Raw genomic sequence first — 18,884 nt, forward strand, 5'->3', positions numbered from 1 at the left:
CCTGCCAAAAGGAATACCAGGGCACGCTCTAAAGCCGATTTTGCATATACGTTATTCTAGTTACCCCACGGACCTTCAAGCCTGGGGTTCCAAATACATTTTAAATTAGTAGTATAATTATTATTTAAAATTTACCTTGATTTATTTAGTTAATTAATAGGCTACGGTCAAATTCTCAGAGAATATCTCCATCGAGACGTACTAAGTACCTGCATTTATTAATGCACACCAACGTCAATAGTGTTATCTAACAATGAAATATAAAAATTCCCTGCATTACTGCTTGTGCAAAAGAAAAAACAACATTATCAGAAATAGAACGTGGTCCTCCATATTTGTAAGAAGAGCATTTCTCACAAAGATGGGAGCAAAATGGCAGCACATCCTTCAACATGCACCAGGTTGTCCATTAATCGAGTCCTGCCCTTTACGCAATGGCTTGTGTATCAGTGGAATGCCCCGACATACTCAACTCCCTCCTCTTCTATACGTCCAGAGGATACGAATGGCAGGAGGACAAGCTCCCGCTGCGGCTCCTGGAGAGTCTGGGGCTGTGATTGTTACAGTTTTCACCTTTTTTCTTGCCGTTGTCTTTCCAGGTTTCCAGCATTTGCAGCTTCCCTTGCTCTTCTCTCATGAAGACCTCCACCATGAGAACTTTCTCTTTATGAATCTGCTGACTAATGTCCTTGGGAATGTCTGGGATAATCCAGTCAACAAAGTCACTCATAAACATGACCAAGTTCTGAAAATGAAATTGTGAGAAAATCTCAGCAAGGTCAAATGAAAGGATGACCATAGGGGAAGGGGCTATTTTTGGTGTACTTAGGAAGAGAGAATGAAGAAAGGACAATATTTGAGTTGGGCTCAACAGCATGTCGCAAGCCTGATACCCAGCCAAATTCACCTCAACTTCTTGTTCCTGCTAGAAGTACGGAAAATGACAGGCACAGACCGCTATAATTTATGTACAAATACTGTCACAGCCACTTAGAAATCCCGAGGAAATATTGCTGTTGATAAATGGCTTACAAGTTTTACATCAGAAAAGCAGAAACAAATAACGAGGTAAAATGATGAAAGTTGGTAAGATACGTTCCAATGAAATGTTTCTGATTTAAAAACCTTGATTCAACAAAAGGGGGGTCTTTCACAAAAAGATATGTATTTTATCACTAAAGAAAATGGAATAAAAGTTTTCTACAAGTTGTTTAGGTAAGGCAGACTTAAAACGCTTGTGTCACAATAACCAGTGTCACTGTTGTGATCAAATAACGTTATTTAGTGAAAAATTACAAGATTTTGCCTTCTTCTTCAGATGCCAGTTAAATTCTAGCTGTGAATATTGTGGAAGCTTCCTTTCTTGGGTAGGTCTAGAAATGAGTTTGGATGAAATTTATGCTGCTTCAGTGAATTTGTTGATGTCCTAGTGGAGAAATTGGTGGGACCTAATCAGCATCAGCCTTGTGCTTTGCTGCTCACTAAGGTCATTAAGTTGCTTCTGCATCAAACCAGTTCAGGAAATCCCCAGATGAATTTTTCCACTGGGGATATGCCTGGGCCTGGGTGGGTGGAAGGAAGAGGGTCAATGAGGATGGGCAAATTGCTTTTCCATGAAACAGCTGAGAAAGAAGGTAATTTCTTTGGCCTAATAACTTACTTCCAAAGGTGACTTGCCTTATGTTGCTGAAGAAATACCATAACTCTCTCTCGTATAAAAAGTGAACCTACCTGGAAAACTATCACAAATGCTAATCTTGCTGCTAGGACAGCCCAGAAATCCTTCGAAATGTCATACTTGTTTTCGGACCAAGGGGGTTCTCGATAATCTTTGTATCTGCAAAACAAGACTCGGTAAATCAGTGCTGTCATTCAGAAATTTTAGCACCATGAGGAATTAATACCCAACAGTCAAACACTAAATCGAACCACCTGAAAGCAACTTCGCTATTACAGCATGATGCTGTATTCAACTCTCAGAAACAAGACACAGCTCAAAGCCTCCCACAGCCTTCAAGGTTTACTCAAAATTAACAGTCTTTAATCTTAATGCCCTGTGATTAGTACAAACAATATCAATTCTGCATAAAACCAAAGTAAACTACACAGCTCAGATAATTTATTTTCTTTTAAGATTGGTAAAAAAACCCCAAATATATATTTTTCAGACTAATTTTAAAGACAAAAATACTGATCTTGGATCCATAGAGTGTGTTATGCTATGTGGTATTCTCCTTGTTCATGATTAGCAAAAGCTCGCAGCTAAATTTTGCTATATATAGAGGTGAGAATTTTGCCTAAGCTATGACTCACAGAAAATCTATGAGCTCATCACCAATAACTTGTTAGAAATGGGACCAAGAAAAACACCTTAAATTTTAAACCACAGCATCTTGTCAGTATTTTGAAAGAAACAGGGATCCATATTTTCAAATGACTTTAAAAACCCCGGGAATATGGAAGAAATGATGGGATGGGAAGAAGAAAGAAGCCAGAAAGCAAATAAACCTGGCATTTTTGTATGGGACCATGGCACTAACACTTCCCTTCTCTAAGTTCTGTGCTAAAAACATGTTTGCCAACCTTATTTATCCTGTGTCCAAATATGACCAGTAGGAAACCAGGAGAAAGTAAAAGCAAGGAAAGCTAACACATATGCAATTTTGGTCGGTTTTTTCTTTCATCTTGAGTGATTTTTCTATTTAGCAGTCATTTCAGCCCATTAACTTGCACTATGCAAATTTATAAAGAATATAAATTAAAAAAATAATACGATTATAAAGGTGGGGTTTTTTTGCTTATTGCTTTGTGCATTTTTTTAGTATATGTATACCAAAGTCATTTTTCTTTGTTTTCTCCCCTGCAATGTCGCTTTCTTCCTTGTTCTCCTCTTCCCCTTCCTACCCCCACTGTCCCCCTTTCAGTTTTGCTGGTCTAAGTGTTTTCGCTGTTATATTTGGCTTTGGTCCCCAATTCTAAGCGTTAAAACATTTGTTTTGAAGATGATGCAGATCTAAGGAAGCCGAGGCAAAGCACTGACCTAGATTGCTTCACAAGCTGAAATGTGCAACGATAATTTTCGTTTAAAAATGCAAATAGTATGTAGAAATTGTTACAGGCACACAGGTTTCCTGTACAATGACACTTTAAGTGGGTCTTAAGTTCCAGTGCAGATAAGGCCACTATTAATCTCATCAGGAATTGCTACAGAAACTGGACAAAAAAGAAAGGTGTACTGTGAAGTCACAGTCATTATGTAGCATATGATACAACATGACATCACAGTTAGATCGTTTCATTCCCTTAAGCATAATTGTGCTGTTTATCATTATGTGTCACCTTTCCTGAAAAAGGTTTTTACCTTTGCATGGACAAATACTGAATTTAACAATGCTGATCTCTATTTCCCAGAATAAGCAGTACTTCATATTCAGGCGTTGTGGTTGCTTAATATGTAAGCCGAGACATTCAAGGCAATGGATCCATCTGATATAAAAGGCTATGTATGAAGGCGCTAAAAAAGTATTGAAAATACAAGGGAATGGAAAAATTCGCCCCATTCTTTGTCAGCTGTGAAAATACTTAAAGTTAGTTATCACTCAAGAGAGTACCTGCATATCTGAACCTCGTAGCCAAGATCCATGGGGTCGTTTGGAGCTGTTCCTGCTTGAAAATCGCTGACATTAAAAGAGGATAGTGTATGGTTGACGAAGCCATGCATGGTGCCATTCTCACTGTACATATACAGGTACACGAGGCGTGGAATGAAGTCGGATGTGAATGAGATCACAAATGCCTAAGCCATAAGAGTAAAGAGTGAGCGCAATATTCAGGCAGTGGTTAACTTAATAATATACTCGAGTACGTCTTGCCCAAAAAACTCACGCAATTTCAGAAAACAAGGAGGGAGGAGACTGCAGCCCACAAGGCCCTAAAAACAGAGCACTCCCTGCTGCAACAAGGGAGGATTTACTGCTTACTCTTGTGAGTTGCAGGATATCAGATGGAGTAGTTCCATGCCCACTGAGATTTCTACCTGGTTAACAACTCAAATTCCCCAGAGAATGGAGCTGCCGTACCCCCCGGCGCCAGAGGAAAGCAAAACACGGCACTGCTTCCCCGCGCCCCAGTCACAACTTGTCCCTGATGCATTGTACAAGGTCCAACCGATGGATTTCCAAACACTTTTCTGTTCTGCAGACAACTGACAGTGAATTGACCCTTTAAATTGTCATTGCATTGCAAAAGGCCATTAATTGTATGTGGCTTTTAACTCCATCAAGATAAAAGGATGAGCAGTCCGAGCCCAGTTTTATTTTTATGGTCACCAAAATTGCATTTTATTTGGTTATTTAAAAAGGTTTTCTAAAAACGTCACACACAAAATGCAAGACAGCCGATTCGGCCGAGTCCTTCATAACTTTAGCCTTTCTCACTTATCATCATTATTTTGGAACATTCTCACTGGCATAAATCTCATGTACATGTGGAACAAACACAGTGCAAAATGTTTTACTTATTTGATGATAAAGGGGGGTAGTACATGGATCAAAGAGGGAAAAATAACACTGGATAATCATGAAGAGAGACTGCATCGAACAAAAGAGAAAAAAAATACAGAAATTATTTCCGAAGGAAAAGAGGAAAAATGGTAAAGACAATTTAAGGCAGCATACCAAATAACCCAGAGAATGGTTTGGCCATAGCACAACAGACACCTGTGGGCAAAGTGAAGGGATTTCCAGTCTGGATAATGGTGAATAAAACCCAGGGAGAGGGCCCAGGGACGCGTGGCGGTGAGCCCTACACAGCCTGTATTTTGCTGCATTGCAAACATGTTTTCAGCTTGTCGTTCAGCTTTTTTCTCATCTTTCCCCAGGTGGGGTGCAATGAAGATGATCAATGTGGATGTCTATTCATACAGAATATTAGGGAAGTCCATAGATGAATATATTAAAGTGTGCTACTGTCAAACTTCACTGTTGAAGCAAACAAAAAGTATTTGCATAGATTTTCAGAGCTATCTGAATGAGAGCAACGCAGTTCGAGGCCAGATTTTCAACGGAGGGACACTGTGCTCTGATAAGCTGAACTAATTCACAGCCAGATGAGTACCTGACCCTAAAAAGGGCACTGAAATTAAAAACTACGTCATCTTAGTGACAGTGTTTCAAAAGAGCAAAAGTAAGCAGCTGCGGTCTTATTTGTTTGAAGGGCAAAACTGTTTTATGAAAACATTCTGGAAAAAAGCTGCAACGACTACTTACTATTTTATATTATTGCTACTACTATTACAACTTTAAAATAAACACTGCATCTGATTCTCTAATATTTCAGAAAATTTCTAAGTCATATACTTTCACTTCATTTGAAGGGATTTACGCTGGAATAAAACTACTGGAGCAGAACGGACAAGCCAGCCTATTGAATTAAAATTTTATTCATGCCAAATTACTTACGTTTATTATGACAGCAAGCTTTCCAATACCCCTGAGGATATTATACCAGATTCCTAAGGAAGGAGACAAACATGTAAATGCTGTTCCAGTCATTAAAATTAGATAAATTACATTTTTAGTTAACAGTGTTAGGAGTACTTAAGACTGTGCCAAACTAGAGTTATATTTTAAATTAAAAAAGAACAAATTATAAGAGATTAATTTAATGACTGTTAGACAAAGGGAGCCCAACTCCGTCTTCCAAAGCCATGTTTAGGCACCTATCTTTTTTGAGGTTTTAAGCTAAAAGCTTCTTTGAGGAAGAGGAGGGCAAATGTGAGACAGAATAATGCCGGTGTACGTAGAAAAGAAAAACATCGTGAAATTTCATTCAAACCTCTCAAATGCTTGAGGAGAAAAAAGAAAGCTACAGATGGGGAGCTGGAACCTCCACACACACGGTGCAGAACATACTGGTCTACCAGTTGTAAGGATCTGGATCTGTTTCTACACCTTCTCATCACTATTTATCCCACCTCAGTTTTGAGAAAGCCACGCTCCGGAGGAGCCACTCGATGGGATTTTCCCATTTGCATCTGGAAACCATATAGATACAGGTTCCCTCAACACGGGCTCTGTGCACACAAACTGCAATACCAACCAGCCCCATACTGACTCAGGTTCCACCCCTCTGGGTTTACTCTGAGGATGATGCATGAAGTGCCCCAGGCCTGCGCCTTCCCCATCTCCAGATCCCATTCCCCATGGAAGGGCTTCTCTGAAGTCTACAGAAAGTGTAGGTTTAGTGTACGTGGTCGCGCACCCTTGCGCCTGGCCTCTCTAACAGTCTCCTGGTCATTACTGACAGCTTGGAGATTTCTCCTTAGTTGAAGTCTTGATGGAAAAATCCAGGGCTGCTACCAGATCCGCGTGGTTACAGCCCTGAGGAGCCACTCTCCTACTCGGGGTCTGAAAAGGAAGGAGGATGTAGGAGGCTTTACACAGGGGGACATCCCTGGAAAACTCCTCCAGCCTGGCTGAATCCTTTGCTTGGTAACTAACTCATACTTCATATAGCCTTGGTCTTCTGGCACAGCGTACACAGGCAGCCCGGACAGAGCACAGAACTGAGCTTCAGGAATAGATATTACCGTACCAGTGGAAGCAGAGATAGACCTCTGCGTGCTGTCAGTGGTTACCACTGCTGTTAGCAGGTGGGACCTTCTCTCTCTCTCCTGATTCTGCTGATGCCTGCCCTAAAAACTTGTCTGGTTTGTCTGTAGCCATCTCGCAATCTCTGACTTTGGGATGTCTTTGAAAGAAGTGAGGTTCTTTCACCCACAAGACTGGGACTGAATTGCAATAAATTGCAGTTAACACCCTCTCAAAAACAAAGCCAAAAACACCACAAAAAAAAAGAACAACAAGCCTCCTAACATCTCCACCAGCAACCTTGGCCCGCAGCATCAAATGAGGCAGCCGCAAAACACCCCAAAAGTAGTGTCATGGTAAAGGCAATAGCGTGACAAAACACAGTGTGTTCTTCAACTCTAGGATGATCCTAGGGCACAAGGATGAGCCCAAGGAAAAACTCTGCTTACACAATTCCAGAGTGAACCTGCTGACTCGGTCTGTAATACAAACAATTATTTTAATGACCTTTTTACTCGTAAGTAACCAGCATTTGGGAGAAAGAGCTTCCTCATTACACACACCGGTAGCTGTTAGCCCCCCGCAGTAAGGGGGGGGATTGCTCTGTTGTCACCGTAGAACCACAGAGCCCAGTTCCAGCTAGATTCACTGCAGCTTTCAAGCTTCACCCTTCCGACACTCATGCTGAGTAGGGATGAAGGGATACATTTACCCACAGAGTTTTGAGTCTCCTCTCATTCCCAAGTGTATTTCTCCAGCCCAGTCCTCAGTTATTAAATGCAGAAATTTTTGCTTCTGCAAGAAAACTGCATTGCCAGGAAGAGCGGCTGATGTGCAGAACCACAAAGATATTTCACTATTGTATCGATCATTTTGATTTGAAAAGTGATATTGTTTACGTAATAAAATATTTATCTGAACTTAAAGCACTGTTTTTTCTATTTTAAAAGTAAAGGCTTGATAAGTTATGACAGTTCACGGTTAAGCCACAGTCTAACATTTTGAATTTTCCTATAAATACCTTCCTGTTAATGAAACTAACTCAGCAAAATAATATCCTGCCATCAATCCAAGGGATAACAATAGCACTGTGCACTTACCTATATCCTTTGCTCTGACTGCTACCGGTCTCCTCAGCTCAGTTACAAACTTTTTTGCATCTAGACGGATTTCAATGATGTTGTTCAACAAAGCAAACAAAGGCGCCAGTGGGAAGGATGCCACGAACAACGTTACAAACCCAAACTGAATAACTGCAAAGAAAAAGAAACCATTTCAATGGGTGGGGTCAGTATTTATCGGACGCGTGCATCACCATGTCAGTGCCCTCCCGCCAGATTGAAAGACAACGACACATGCTGGGAGACTAAATCAACATCTTCTGCCTCAGGCACTGTTTGCCTGACCGCTGCGCCATTCGGGCATTGAAGGGCCACTTGTCCCTCTTGTTAAAGGCAAAGCAAAGTAACCAGAAGGATGGGGAAGCTCCTAAAACAATTTTCCCATGGGCAAGGGTGGCACAGGAGTGAGTGAAGGAGTGGGATTATGGTAGCGACTGTGTTAGCTCTATATAAACTTGCCATGTTCCACCTGGCTGGTTTTTAGCCCTCACTAATCCCACTGGAAGCTTTCTCTTCTGGAGTATAGAAACTTACGGGCTTCAAAAAGGACACGACTGATTCTCCACTGTTACTAGGAATAACTTGCGTCCTACAACCTAGGATCATATTTGCTTTTGTTTGATGAGGTCATCACACTGATGTCATGCCCATCCTGGTACTGTTAGAGCCCCATCTTTGTCTTCCTCTGTTCCTTCCAAATGCTGATCTCAGTAACTGCATCTTTTCTTACTTTTAGGAACCGACAGCATGACCTCATAGTTTGTACCATTAAACTTCAGTATCTGTTTCAATTACTCTGAACATCAAATTCATCAGATATTCTAATTTGCCTCTGCATTTACTGGGCAAGCCAATTTTGGGTATTGGTATACTTCATTATCCTTTACCACTATTTTTGCTTAGTCATTCCTTAAAATACTAAATAAAGTTGCTCTTTTGAGACAGGAATGTCTGATACCATAGCAAACAGCATTATGTTTAACAGTTCTCAGCCTTTCCAAGATTGAAAGTACAAAAAGAAATGTAGTTCTACAGCTGCAGCAATGTAGAGCTGATATCCAGTGCTTAAATTCCTTATCGCTCACTCAACAAAATACATTACTTGAAAAAAAAAATTATATGTGATCTGTCAAGTACAACCTGGTCTGCAGGCACATACCTCTCTTAGAGGATTTAGTCCGGATTCCAGAAAAACAGAAACAATCTGGTGCGAGAATACACAGTGGAAATTATGCAATCTGAATTAAGTAATATATTTCCAATGTAGGGTGCAACTGATGATAAAATATGCCTCACAGTCTCAAGTTTATGCCGTTTAATCATTTGCATTTGAAACTCGACAGTGACACGTCACATGGCTTGAAAGAAGATACTGAAAATACAGTGCTAAAGTAAGGACTGATGAACAGCAGAGAGCACAATTCCTCCCTGAAGCAGCCAGCGACCGGCTGAAACGTGCTGCAGTCTGAGACTGTACACTTTGAGTTATGCCTCATATCCACTGTCCACTGAATCTACAGTTCAAAAAACCTCAGCTCTCGATCCCAATTAGTCAGAATAATTATGGTTTAAAATGCCTTCTTTCCACCTCACTCACTCATTTCCATATATTCAGGGGTAAGTCCAGCGAAAGGCTCCAGGTTATAGTCCACTTCATAACGCTGCTTTTTTTTCATGTGCTCTTCATGGTCTAAAGAACGCCGACGCTTTAATTTCATGTAGCGTATAAATTTCTTCATTTTTCTGGGGGAAATGGAAGTGCTTCAGTTAGTATGCTATTCTGGTCACAGTCCCCGTTTTTCAGTTATTTTACATTAACAGACACAATAAGCTCCATACTTATTTTGATAAGAACTGTGCAAGAGCCACAATACACTAAAAGGATCAGGTACTGCAACACGGTTATAATTGAATTGCGTGTTCAGTATCACACCTCTTGCTAACGAGTAGGAAAGCTATATATCGCCTAACACTTGTCACAGACGTCTGCACTGCTGGATGCAGCTGCAGCGAGGATGCAGGTATTTGCAATGCAGTGGACACGGGCTTACTGCAAAAACCTTGCAGGTAGCCTACGAGCCACGTTCATGTCAAGGGACGGCGGATGCACAGTGTATTGCACACATCACAAAAACACATGCTTTTTGGAAAAAAAACCCCAAACAAGTGAAAAGTTGCTACTTACGGGATGCCAATCTCAAATAAATTGTTCTGAATCAGCTGCTTGCCCAACATGATAATACTGAGTTGGATACACAACTCCATTAGGCAACCACCTGGAGCACACGGGGGTGGACAGAAAAAACATCAGGAAGAACATCTGGTGCCCCCCTGCGGCAGGGGCAGACGGTGCTCCCACCCGCCGTGATCACAGACAGGGTTAAAATGCAATTACCTCTTCCATTCGGAAAGAATGGAAAATGTAGACATAGTCTCCTGGACGTCCAACAAATCTAGGGCACAACGGTTAGAATTATAAACTTCATATGTATTTTTATATTTGAATATAAAACGAATATATACTTTTTATATTTGATTCCTAAAGTCATTTACGTCAAACTCTACGCCTTTGAGTGGGACCACCTAATGTTTAGTCCTAAAAAAAGGAATAAGAATAATTAACTTTGGTTTTGTTTTAAAGAGTAAGTCCTGTTTACTGAGGAAACAACTCAGTAAAATTGCAGTCATGTGTCCTACAATATTATAGGCACATCTTGGCAGAAATCCTCTAAGGTAATTCTCATTTCTGCTGCATTAGCTGGAACATGCCACACGGAGTATTTATTTTATTTTAGCCTTGTGCTTTCATGCTGGTTGCAAGACGAGAGATGATACTTGCTACAATATAAAGTTGAGTGGTAAACAGACAACGGCAAATAGCCCGATGGGGGATTGTATCTGAACGTACAAAGTTATCTTAACAAAATGGCTTTTGCACCTTTGAAACAGCAGAGTACCAGGCCCCTGCTTTATCCCATCAGGCTGCAGAGTTTTTGGGTCATTACTGAGGAGTTTTTAAACTAGATTTACTTTATCGTCCAACTATGGTCTTAGCTCAGCTACAGCTGTCTCATAAGCAACCAGCTGAGACCCTGAACGGCCTTTTGCGTTACTCACCGGCCTTTGAAGAAAGCGACGTAGAAAATTGGTGTGTAGGCATTGACAAATTTCAGCAGGAAAGCCTTAAAAATCAGCCGCTCTTCGAAATTCTTGTCAGTTTTTGGCACCTCTGGAACCAATGCGACATGGATAAGAAACGTTAAGAAATTATCCTACCTGCAACATTTCAAAAATCTTATAAATGTGGACTTTGGAAAATATCAGCCAAGTATCAGCAAAATATACATATATTAAAGCGACATGGCCTCACTGAAGCCGGTGGTCAATCTGCTGAGGATCCCACTGTTCAAAAGTGTTACAACAGTAATTCCATTTTCATTCCACATCTGGCTGACCTCTGTGACAATCATTTGCAGATTGATAAGAACTTATCCGAAAAGATTGCTGGACCTTTTGTCACTGATGCTTCTTTGGAAAAGATTCAAAATTTTTTTTTTCTACAGTGTTTTTTTTTGCACTCACAGTTTTGTATTTTTTGACATGTCTTAACGCCAAATAAAAAATGGCAGAAAATGAAAATGGTAATTGTATGATATAGAGGAGTGAAATTCAAGATTAGGTATAGGAATTGCTGCTGTATTCTGTATCCACATCACCCATAAGTGGATTAGTGATTAGTACTACCACTGCTGAAAGACAAATTTAAAAAACAAAGCCAAATCCATGTGCGCTTTGATACTTGTTAGCTGGTTAGAGTCTGAGCCACACATATGAATTTCCTGGGTTTGCTCACCACTTTGAAGTTAACCACAAAAGCCATTTGGGTCCTCTCATTTAAAAATCTTTCTAGCAAACATCAGTTGAGAATTTAAACCTACCGATCTGAGTTAGCCACCTTGCGATGCAGCCGTACACTTCATCCAGGATGATGATGACGACCAAATTGATAATGACGGCAGTGGCAGTGACGGTGACCCTAACGCTTGAGCGGCCCGAGGGAGTTGAACTGATTGCCAGCGCCGCTGCGGTCGAGATCCTGTATATGATGACTCCAAACACTATAGCGAACGTCAGCCCAACCTGCAAGTAAGAACAGCGCAGCCTCTTAGGAAAGATTTAACTATAAATACTTCGCGCGGGACTTAGCAATGACCTTAAAAAGGAGATCTGTAGGCCACATCTCAATTCCACCCAATTCTGCATTAAGGCTGCCAATCATTTTGATGAACTATGGGAAAAGATCCTCTTTTGCTAGTAATTTGATCATCACATGAAAAAATTTGACACAGTGATGCCAAAACCACATGCAAAAGGCTTTTTTTAAAGGCACCTAAATGTAAACTAGCTGCTCATATTAAAAGTATTAGTGGGTTTCCTTTCAGCCCTAACAGCAACAGCATATATACATGATATTTGCTGTATTATGAAAGAAAGGCAGGGTTGAAGCAGAGAGGAGTATTTTTGCTTGAGTACGCACACAAGCCTTCAAATACCCTACTCAGGCTCACTATGCTGCCATAATCCCAAACTGAAATTCGATCTGATTAAATCAGCGCTCTTCCTGGCAATGTAAAGGTGCATAAAATCTTACTCAATTTTTCACTGCTTAAATAGAGGAATAATTTAAAACATGATTCTTACAAGGTACCGATTCTTCATCTGAGATTAGATTTACTGCACTTCCATTCTCTGAAAACACAAATATTAAAAAAAACAACCCCAAAACAGAATCCCTATCCCCCAAAACCAAATGAACTGAGTGAGTCTGGAGTATTCTACCACTGGAAAAGGCGTAAGCCTTTTTATCCACCTGCCAATCTGTTCCGTGTCTTGAATTATTATTATTTCCTTCAAAATTTGTTTTAAGTGCTGATGCTTTATCAGCAAATGGAAAAAGGCTGTTCTCATCATTGTTTTACCTTTTTCTTGAGTTAAGTGCTCTGTTTGCAATTCTCCTGTTATTTGGTATAACCCCAAATTTGAATGATTCATTAAAAATCTCTGCAATCAGGATTGCAATTGGCCACATCATTTCTTTCAAAGAAGTGTGGTATAAAAATGAGGCTGTTCTCTACTCGCTGACTACTTTCTGAGTGGACTCTCTCTACTTTTTAAGTTTCATCCCATCAATGGTGGTGGTAATTTCATTTTTCCCTCTACCCTGTTTACATATTCTTATTTCTGTATTGGAAAGAGATGGGAAAGTAGAAATTCAAGCTCTTGAAAAGATTTTAGGTTCTAAAACATTAAAATGCTTGATTTTTTTCACTGGGGAAAAGCCATTGTGAACCACATCAATCTGATAAAGTCTGTCATGGTTTCACTAACGTTTCCATCACTTCTGTTCTACACAGTGACGCGGTAACATCAATTTCAGGTTTTGCCAGGTGATGCTTACCATGAAGATAATGCCAACAAAATTGGTTAAATAGGCTGGAAAGCGATCCTTCCACGTCAGCTTTTCTTTATCTGTCTAAAATTTGAGGGGGGGAAAAGGGTACATTTAATAAAGACGGAGCGTGAGATTTTGCATGTGACAAAAACAGAGAGGGCATAAAAGGCTCGCAAATACACAACCAGTTAGAAGATGCAAAGACACAGTGTTTACAGTTACAATTCCACACAGGCAAATTGTTTACTCCGTATCTAGGTTCAAATTGGTCAAGCGCCTGCACTGCGAGTATAAATAAAGCAGATTTTTCTGTATACTTTTTGAAGGAAACATGCAAATAGGCTGTCATAAACCATGAAGTAAGATCTCTCCTACTATTAAATATTTTCTTTTGCTTTCCCTAGAAAAATTCTCCTTCTTCCCCTCTCCCTCCCCAGTTAATACTTGCAGCTTTGTGGTTGCACAACTGGTTCCACTGAAATACAAATTAAGTACGCTACTGAGTAACTCCAAGATGACCTCACAGTTGATAGGGAAAATCTTGTTTTGGTGTGCAATAAGACTTGAAATTTCTTCAACATGAATGATTTTTAACTACCTGACTATCCACATGGTATTCAATGGACCACACCAACAGGAGTTACGATGCACGTGTATAACAACTTCATCACAGAATCATCTCGGTTGGAAGGTCATCGAGTCCAACCATCAACCCAACACTGCCAAATCCACCACTAACCCACGTCCCTCAGCACCACGTCTGCCCATCTGTTAAATACCTCCAGGGACGGCGACTCCACCACTTCCCCGGGCAGTCTGTTCCAATGTTTGATAACCCTTTCAGTGAAGAAATTTTTCCTAATATCCAATCTAAACCTGCCCTCGTGAAACCTGAGGCCATTTCCTCTTGTCCTATCGCCTGTTACTTGGGAGAAGAGACCACCCCCACCACTCTACACCCTCCTTTCAGGTAGTTTCAGGGAGTGAGAAGGTCTCCCCTCAGCCTCCTCTTCTCCAGGCTGAACCCCCCCAGTTCCCTCAGCCGCTCCTCATCAGACGTGTGCTCCAGACCCCTCACCAGCTCCGTTGCCCTTCTCTGGACACGCTGCAGCACCTCAATGTCTTTCTTGTAGTGAGGGGCCCAAAACTGAACACAGCACTCGAGGTGGGGCCTCACCAGTGCCGAGTACAGGGGGATGATCACTGCCCTGGTCCTGCTGGCCACACTATTGCTGATAGAGGCCAGGATGCTGTTGGCCTTCTTGGCCACCTGGGCACACTGCTGGCTTGTGTTCAGGTGGCTGTCAACCAACACCCCCAAGTCTTTTTCCACCGGGCAGCTTTCCAGCCGCTCTGCCCCACGCCTGTAGCGCTGCATGGGGTTGTTATAGGATACCCTAAATCCAGTCAGCCAGCCACTGCCTGAATTTGGGTATGAAAATTTCATGTAGAACAGTATTGCTCATCCAGAGTCCTTCATAAACTTTGACGCCGGGAATTGTTTCTAAACACCAGAAAATAAACAACAAAAGGAACATTATGGAAGATGACGCACACGGTATAATGAACATAAAAATATTACTCAAATTCTGTTTTTATTACATGCACGTTGTCTCAGGGAAGTGCAAGCAACTCTTTCAACACACGGCCCATGCTCCACTGCAAAACGTAACGTCAGTCCAGGACGGTAAATCTAAGATTAGCCATGCAGTGCCATTCCCAATGCACAGAAACAGTGTCCCACAGAGTGCTGAAGAAACAAGGGGAGGAAGGGGAAGAAACCCAGAACTGAATGTGAATATTAAACAAAGGTTCAACAGCCAAAAACAAATTGATTTGTGTCTTCCATAATTACTCATAATTTGAGTTTCTTCATAAGTTTGAATAAAAAGAACCAATTTCACCCCAGCCATGACTGTCTTAACTCTTTGTCTCCATTTGTTTGCTGTCTCTTCTGGAAAATACCGATGCTTCTGATGGCAGTCAAAGGAAACAAAAAAAGGATGGGGCAATATAGCATTACAAAGCACTGCTAAATTAATCTATATACTCTCTACTGACTCAGCATACATAGCAGTTTAGGCACAAGTGAATGCTGTATTGGGTTGCTTAAGGCTTTGTGTTTCAGCTTTAGGTCAATAAAACATAACAACAACAAAAGACAAACTCTTGCCCCAAATCCTGGGGGTACATCAAGAAATCCTGCAAAGGACATTCCCTTTTTAATTTAAGATTGTGCCCTTCCTTTTCCTTTATGATAAAAGGAATCTTTTATGATAAAGAATGTTTTTCCTTTTTTTTTTTTTTTTTTAACTGGACTTCTCTTGAAAAAAATATTAGCAATTTCTGGTTTAGCTTTAGATATTTTTTCTTTAAGAAGATTTCCAAGATGTCTTACCACTGTTGAATTTGAACTTTAACACTCTAGATCCCAATGAAAGATAATTACAGAGTCTTTCAGAAAAAACTCCTTTTCTCATGTTTCCCGAATTAGTAACATCCAAACTGAACACAGCCCAAAAAGTTATAAACAGTCTGGTTAAAAAAAAGGAATCCTCTCTTAATTGCTCAGCTTTCATACTCCAATATTTGGAGGTCACCGTTCATTAATTGTCCGACTACCCGACAGTATTCCACATTTAAGATCTGAATTCCTAATATACCCAAAGTACAGCCAGTCGCAGGTTTTTAGCAGAATACGATGAAGTCTGTATTCCAGCATTGTTTAACCAGCCGATACGAGGGCAGAAACCCCAATTCTGTTTCTTCTGCAAGGGATTTTAAAGCAGTGCCGCAGTAAGGTATCGCACATGATGCCAAACTGCTTACACACCGTATCCTATAAATTAACGGGAACATACCATTGTCAGCTTTGTAGCATCATTTAAGAGGGGCCCAATGGTACTCAGGTATAAGCACGTGACAAAAATCAGACACGTTCAGTTTAACGCCAGTCCAATTTACGCATGCTGTCTCTTGAACTGTACTTCATGTTAACGTGGTTATTGCGGTTTTATTTTCAGAGGGTTTTCATAAAATCCCAATTTAGGGCATAGTTCTATGCTACTGTACCACTGGCAACTGATACAAAAGAGGAATTTCTGCTGACAGGTTTTGTTTAAGCTGGAGAATTTACTTCTCTGCTTAAAAACCCGGTCATACAAATTGGCTGAGTTCTTGCAGTTAAGGGTTAATAACCTCTGGTAGGGTGGAAACCAGTATGTGAGGGAGAAAAGGAACTTTTCCCAATCGGTCTGCTGCTGACAGACAGTAATAGGGAGGGAATTAGAGCCTTCAGCGAAAGGGCAGGGAAGCTGCTCAGAGGGATCGCACCGTCTCTTGGCGAGATGCACGTGCCCCTGGGATGACCGGCGGCACCTTTCTCACGGCGACGTAAAGAGCGAGTTAAAAGCAGAAGTGAGCGTTACCTTATTCAGTGGGATAAAATGGAAGTTACGTTTTTAAAAAGGCAGAAAGTTATTATCGAAGCTGGAATTCGGCAAGGACATTGGTGTTAGTACTTGTCATTAATGCTCTAGTAATATTTTTTGTTTACAAAAAAAGCCTAGCAAGACAGAGCACCTTTCCTGAGAGGTACTTCTATTAGCACAGAATAAGATGTTTTCTTATGGTTTTCTCAAACTCGATTCGTTAGCCTAACGGAAGCGCCCCTTCAATCGGCCTCAACTACCTTCCCTAAGCCACACTCTTCTATCTAATTATTAAGGACATTTCTAGACTTGATCAGGTCTTGTGCACTGGCATACACCAACTACCCTACGTATGCTGGGACCGAGGACATCTGGACTTTAAACACAATGGGCAGTGATTCTGTTTTTTACTTATTTCTTAGTCTTGGATCCATGCCTGCTATAACAACCTTCTTTTCCAAAGTTTTTTTAGAAGTGAAACAAACGGATATTTTTACCATACCTCTTTATGTTTGTGTTCTTTTCTCAGTGATTTTTCTAAAACTTTAGCTTCATATTCTGCTCTTGGATGATCCTGTGAAGTAAGTCGTATTTAATAAAAAGCAAAATTATTTATTTTCTACATCAGCTACATATGAACTCTTTGCAGGGTCAACTTCCTGATAATTTCCAAGTTTTCTAACTGAATTCTAATTCACTCTGTATGTCATTTGTGTCAACTGACAGTCAACTGTAATTAAAAAAGATGTTAAATCCCATATCATTCACAGTTCTACAGCAGCAACTGCAGAATGATCTGCACTCACTATCAGACAGCCGCATGCAACGCTATGTAGATTAAATTTAACATATAAGAGTATACAGCACAACCTGCAGATAGCGTGGTTCGTACCAAGGGACATTATGCTTGGATTTTAATTACCTATCTTTTTGATAGAAATAAGATTTGGCATGTCATTAACTATCATTTCAGTGAATCCTCAGCTCACAAGGAAAACAGTTATCTGCTGTCAGTATGCAAAATACTGGCTTTGGGATCCCCAAAAATTGTCAGTTGAGGTCTTTTCCTAATCCGGTCTTGAACAGCGTCCACCGATTACCCGTGTGCATTGAAGGAGAGGGGGCAGGAAACCTCAGAAGTAAGAGACAGCCAAAAGATTCAGAAAGATTCACGGATTCAGAATTCATGATAGTTACGCATTCACAAAAGATTCAGAATTCAGAATTATGCACCGGATGGGAAACAGAACGGAGTTGAAAAAAGTCTGAACAAGTGGAGAGGGGGAGGGTGTAAAGGCAAAGCAATCAGTGGGAGATCTAAAGAAAATCTGATGCTTGAAAAAGAAGAGGTGGAGATCAAAAGATGGCATTCATCAGTAAACATGTAATAAAAAAGGTAGGAGCAATTAAAAAAAAAAATGTTTTCCAAACCTTGACTGCCTCCTTCAGGAAACCAGAAAAAAACACGAAAAACAAGAAAAAAAAAACAAGAAAAACAAAAATTTGATTACTGAACTGTTGCAGAACATATTGGATTTATCTTTTAAAAATTACATGAGACAAACATAGGTACAGGGGATGGCTAGGCACTACCAGAGGAAATCAGTCTTCTCATGTTCTACAACATTTATTAACATCACTGTAAGTACCGTACGAACTAGGTGTCCCTAAAACCACCAGAAGATGAGACACTTTGGGGTTTAGTATATCACTTAAAACTCTGACGCTTCAACATGATACTAGCTTCAGTTTCACCCAAATCAGAAACAGGAGGGGCTTAAATTCTTTGCTAAACTCATGACTGTATTATCTAGAGTTGACTATACAAAACAAAGAATAAACTCTACTGTATTAACAGCTGCTGTGTAGAGCTCTGAACTCAGACATGAAGGGGATCGACATCGGAAAGATACAGTTAATCCTTTCCACTTTCATGTACGCTAACAAGTTACCAAAAATAAAAGAGCAGTATAGTATCCAGGAACTAAATCCCTGTATTTTCGCCCAGTAAAATACGTATGATCTAGCAAAGCGCACGGCATAGGGGCTGCTGGAGTAGTGCGCCTAAATATGTTACGGAGGACATATATTAAGAGGAGATAATTCAAGCAGAAAGATGTTGAGGGTAAGGGGAACGATAACTGCACCAGGCTCATCGAGCTGCATAGTGTTAAACCCAGGGCCGGTGAGGTTTTTGTTTCACGTGAGCATATTTGTTGTGTATCTATTTAGAACATCTAGAGATGTGACAAGGGCGGTCATACTTCTTTTAATAATAACAACAGTAAAA

General features: G+C 40.5%; 1 protein-coding gene across 1 annotated transcript in view; it reads right to left on the reverse strand.

Annotated features, from left to right (window-relative positions):
• Positions 1–224: 224 nt before the first annotated feature.
• Positions 225–18,884, reverse strand: part of ANO1 (anoctamin 1, calcium activated chloride channel) — a 46,409-nt gene continuing 27,749 nt past the window's right edge. The window contains exons 13-26 of the mRNA XM_009886249.1: positions 18,026–18,037; positions 17,097–17,168; positions 15,059–15,136; positions 13,170–13,244; positions 11,650–11,851; positions 10,829–10,940; positions 10,108–10,164; positions 9,897–9,998; positions 9,309–9,454; positions 7,691–7,843; positions 5,460–5,512; positions 3,612–3,796; positions 1,732–1,837; positions 225–745 (exon numbers count right to left, since the gene is read on the reverse strand). Coding sequence (XP_009884551.1) covers positions 485–745; positions 1,732–1,837; positions 3,612–3,796; positions 5,460–5,512; positions 7,691–7,843; positions 9,309–9,454; positions 9,897–9,998; positions 10,108–10,164; positions 10,829–10,940; positions 11,650–11,851; positions 13,170–13,244; positions 15,059–15,136; positions 17,097–17,168; positions 18,026–18,037 — 1,614 coding nt within the window. The 3' untranslated portion in view covers positions 225–484. The remainder of the gene's footprint in view (positions 746–1,731; positions 1,838–3,611; positions 3,797–5,459; positions 5,513–7,690; positions 7,844–9,308; positions 9,455–9,896; positions 9,999–10,107; positions 10,165–10,828; positions 10,941–11,649; positions 11,852–13,169; positions 13,245–15,058; positions 15,137–17,096; positions 17,169–18,025; positions 18,038–18,884) is intronic.

The sequence above is a fragment of the Charadrius vociferus genome, unplaced genomic scaffold (assembly GCF_000708025.1).
Source record: "Charadrius vociferus isolate BGI_N301 unplaced genomic scaffold, ASM70802v2 scaffold115, whole genome shotgun sequence".
NCBI lineage: Eukaryota > Metazoa > Chordata > Aves > Charadriiformes > Charadriidae > Charadrius > Charadrius vociferus.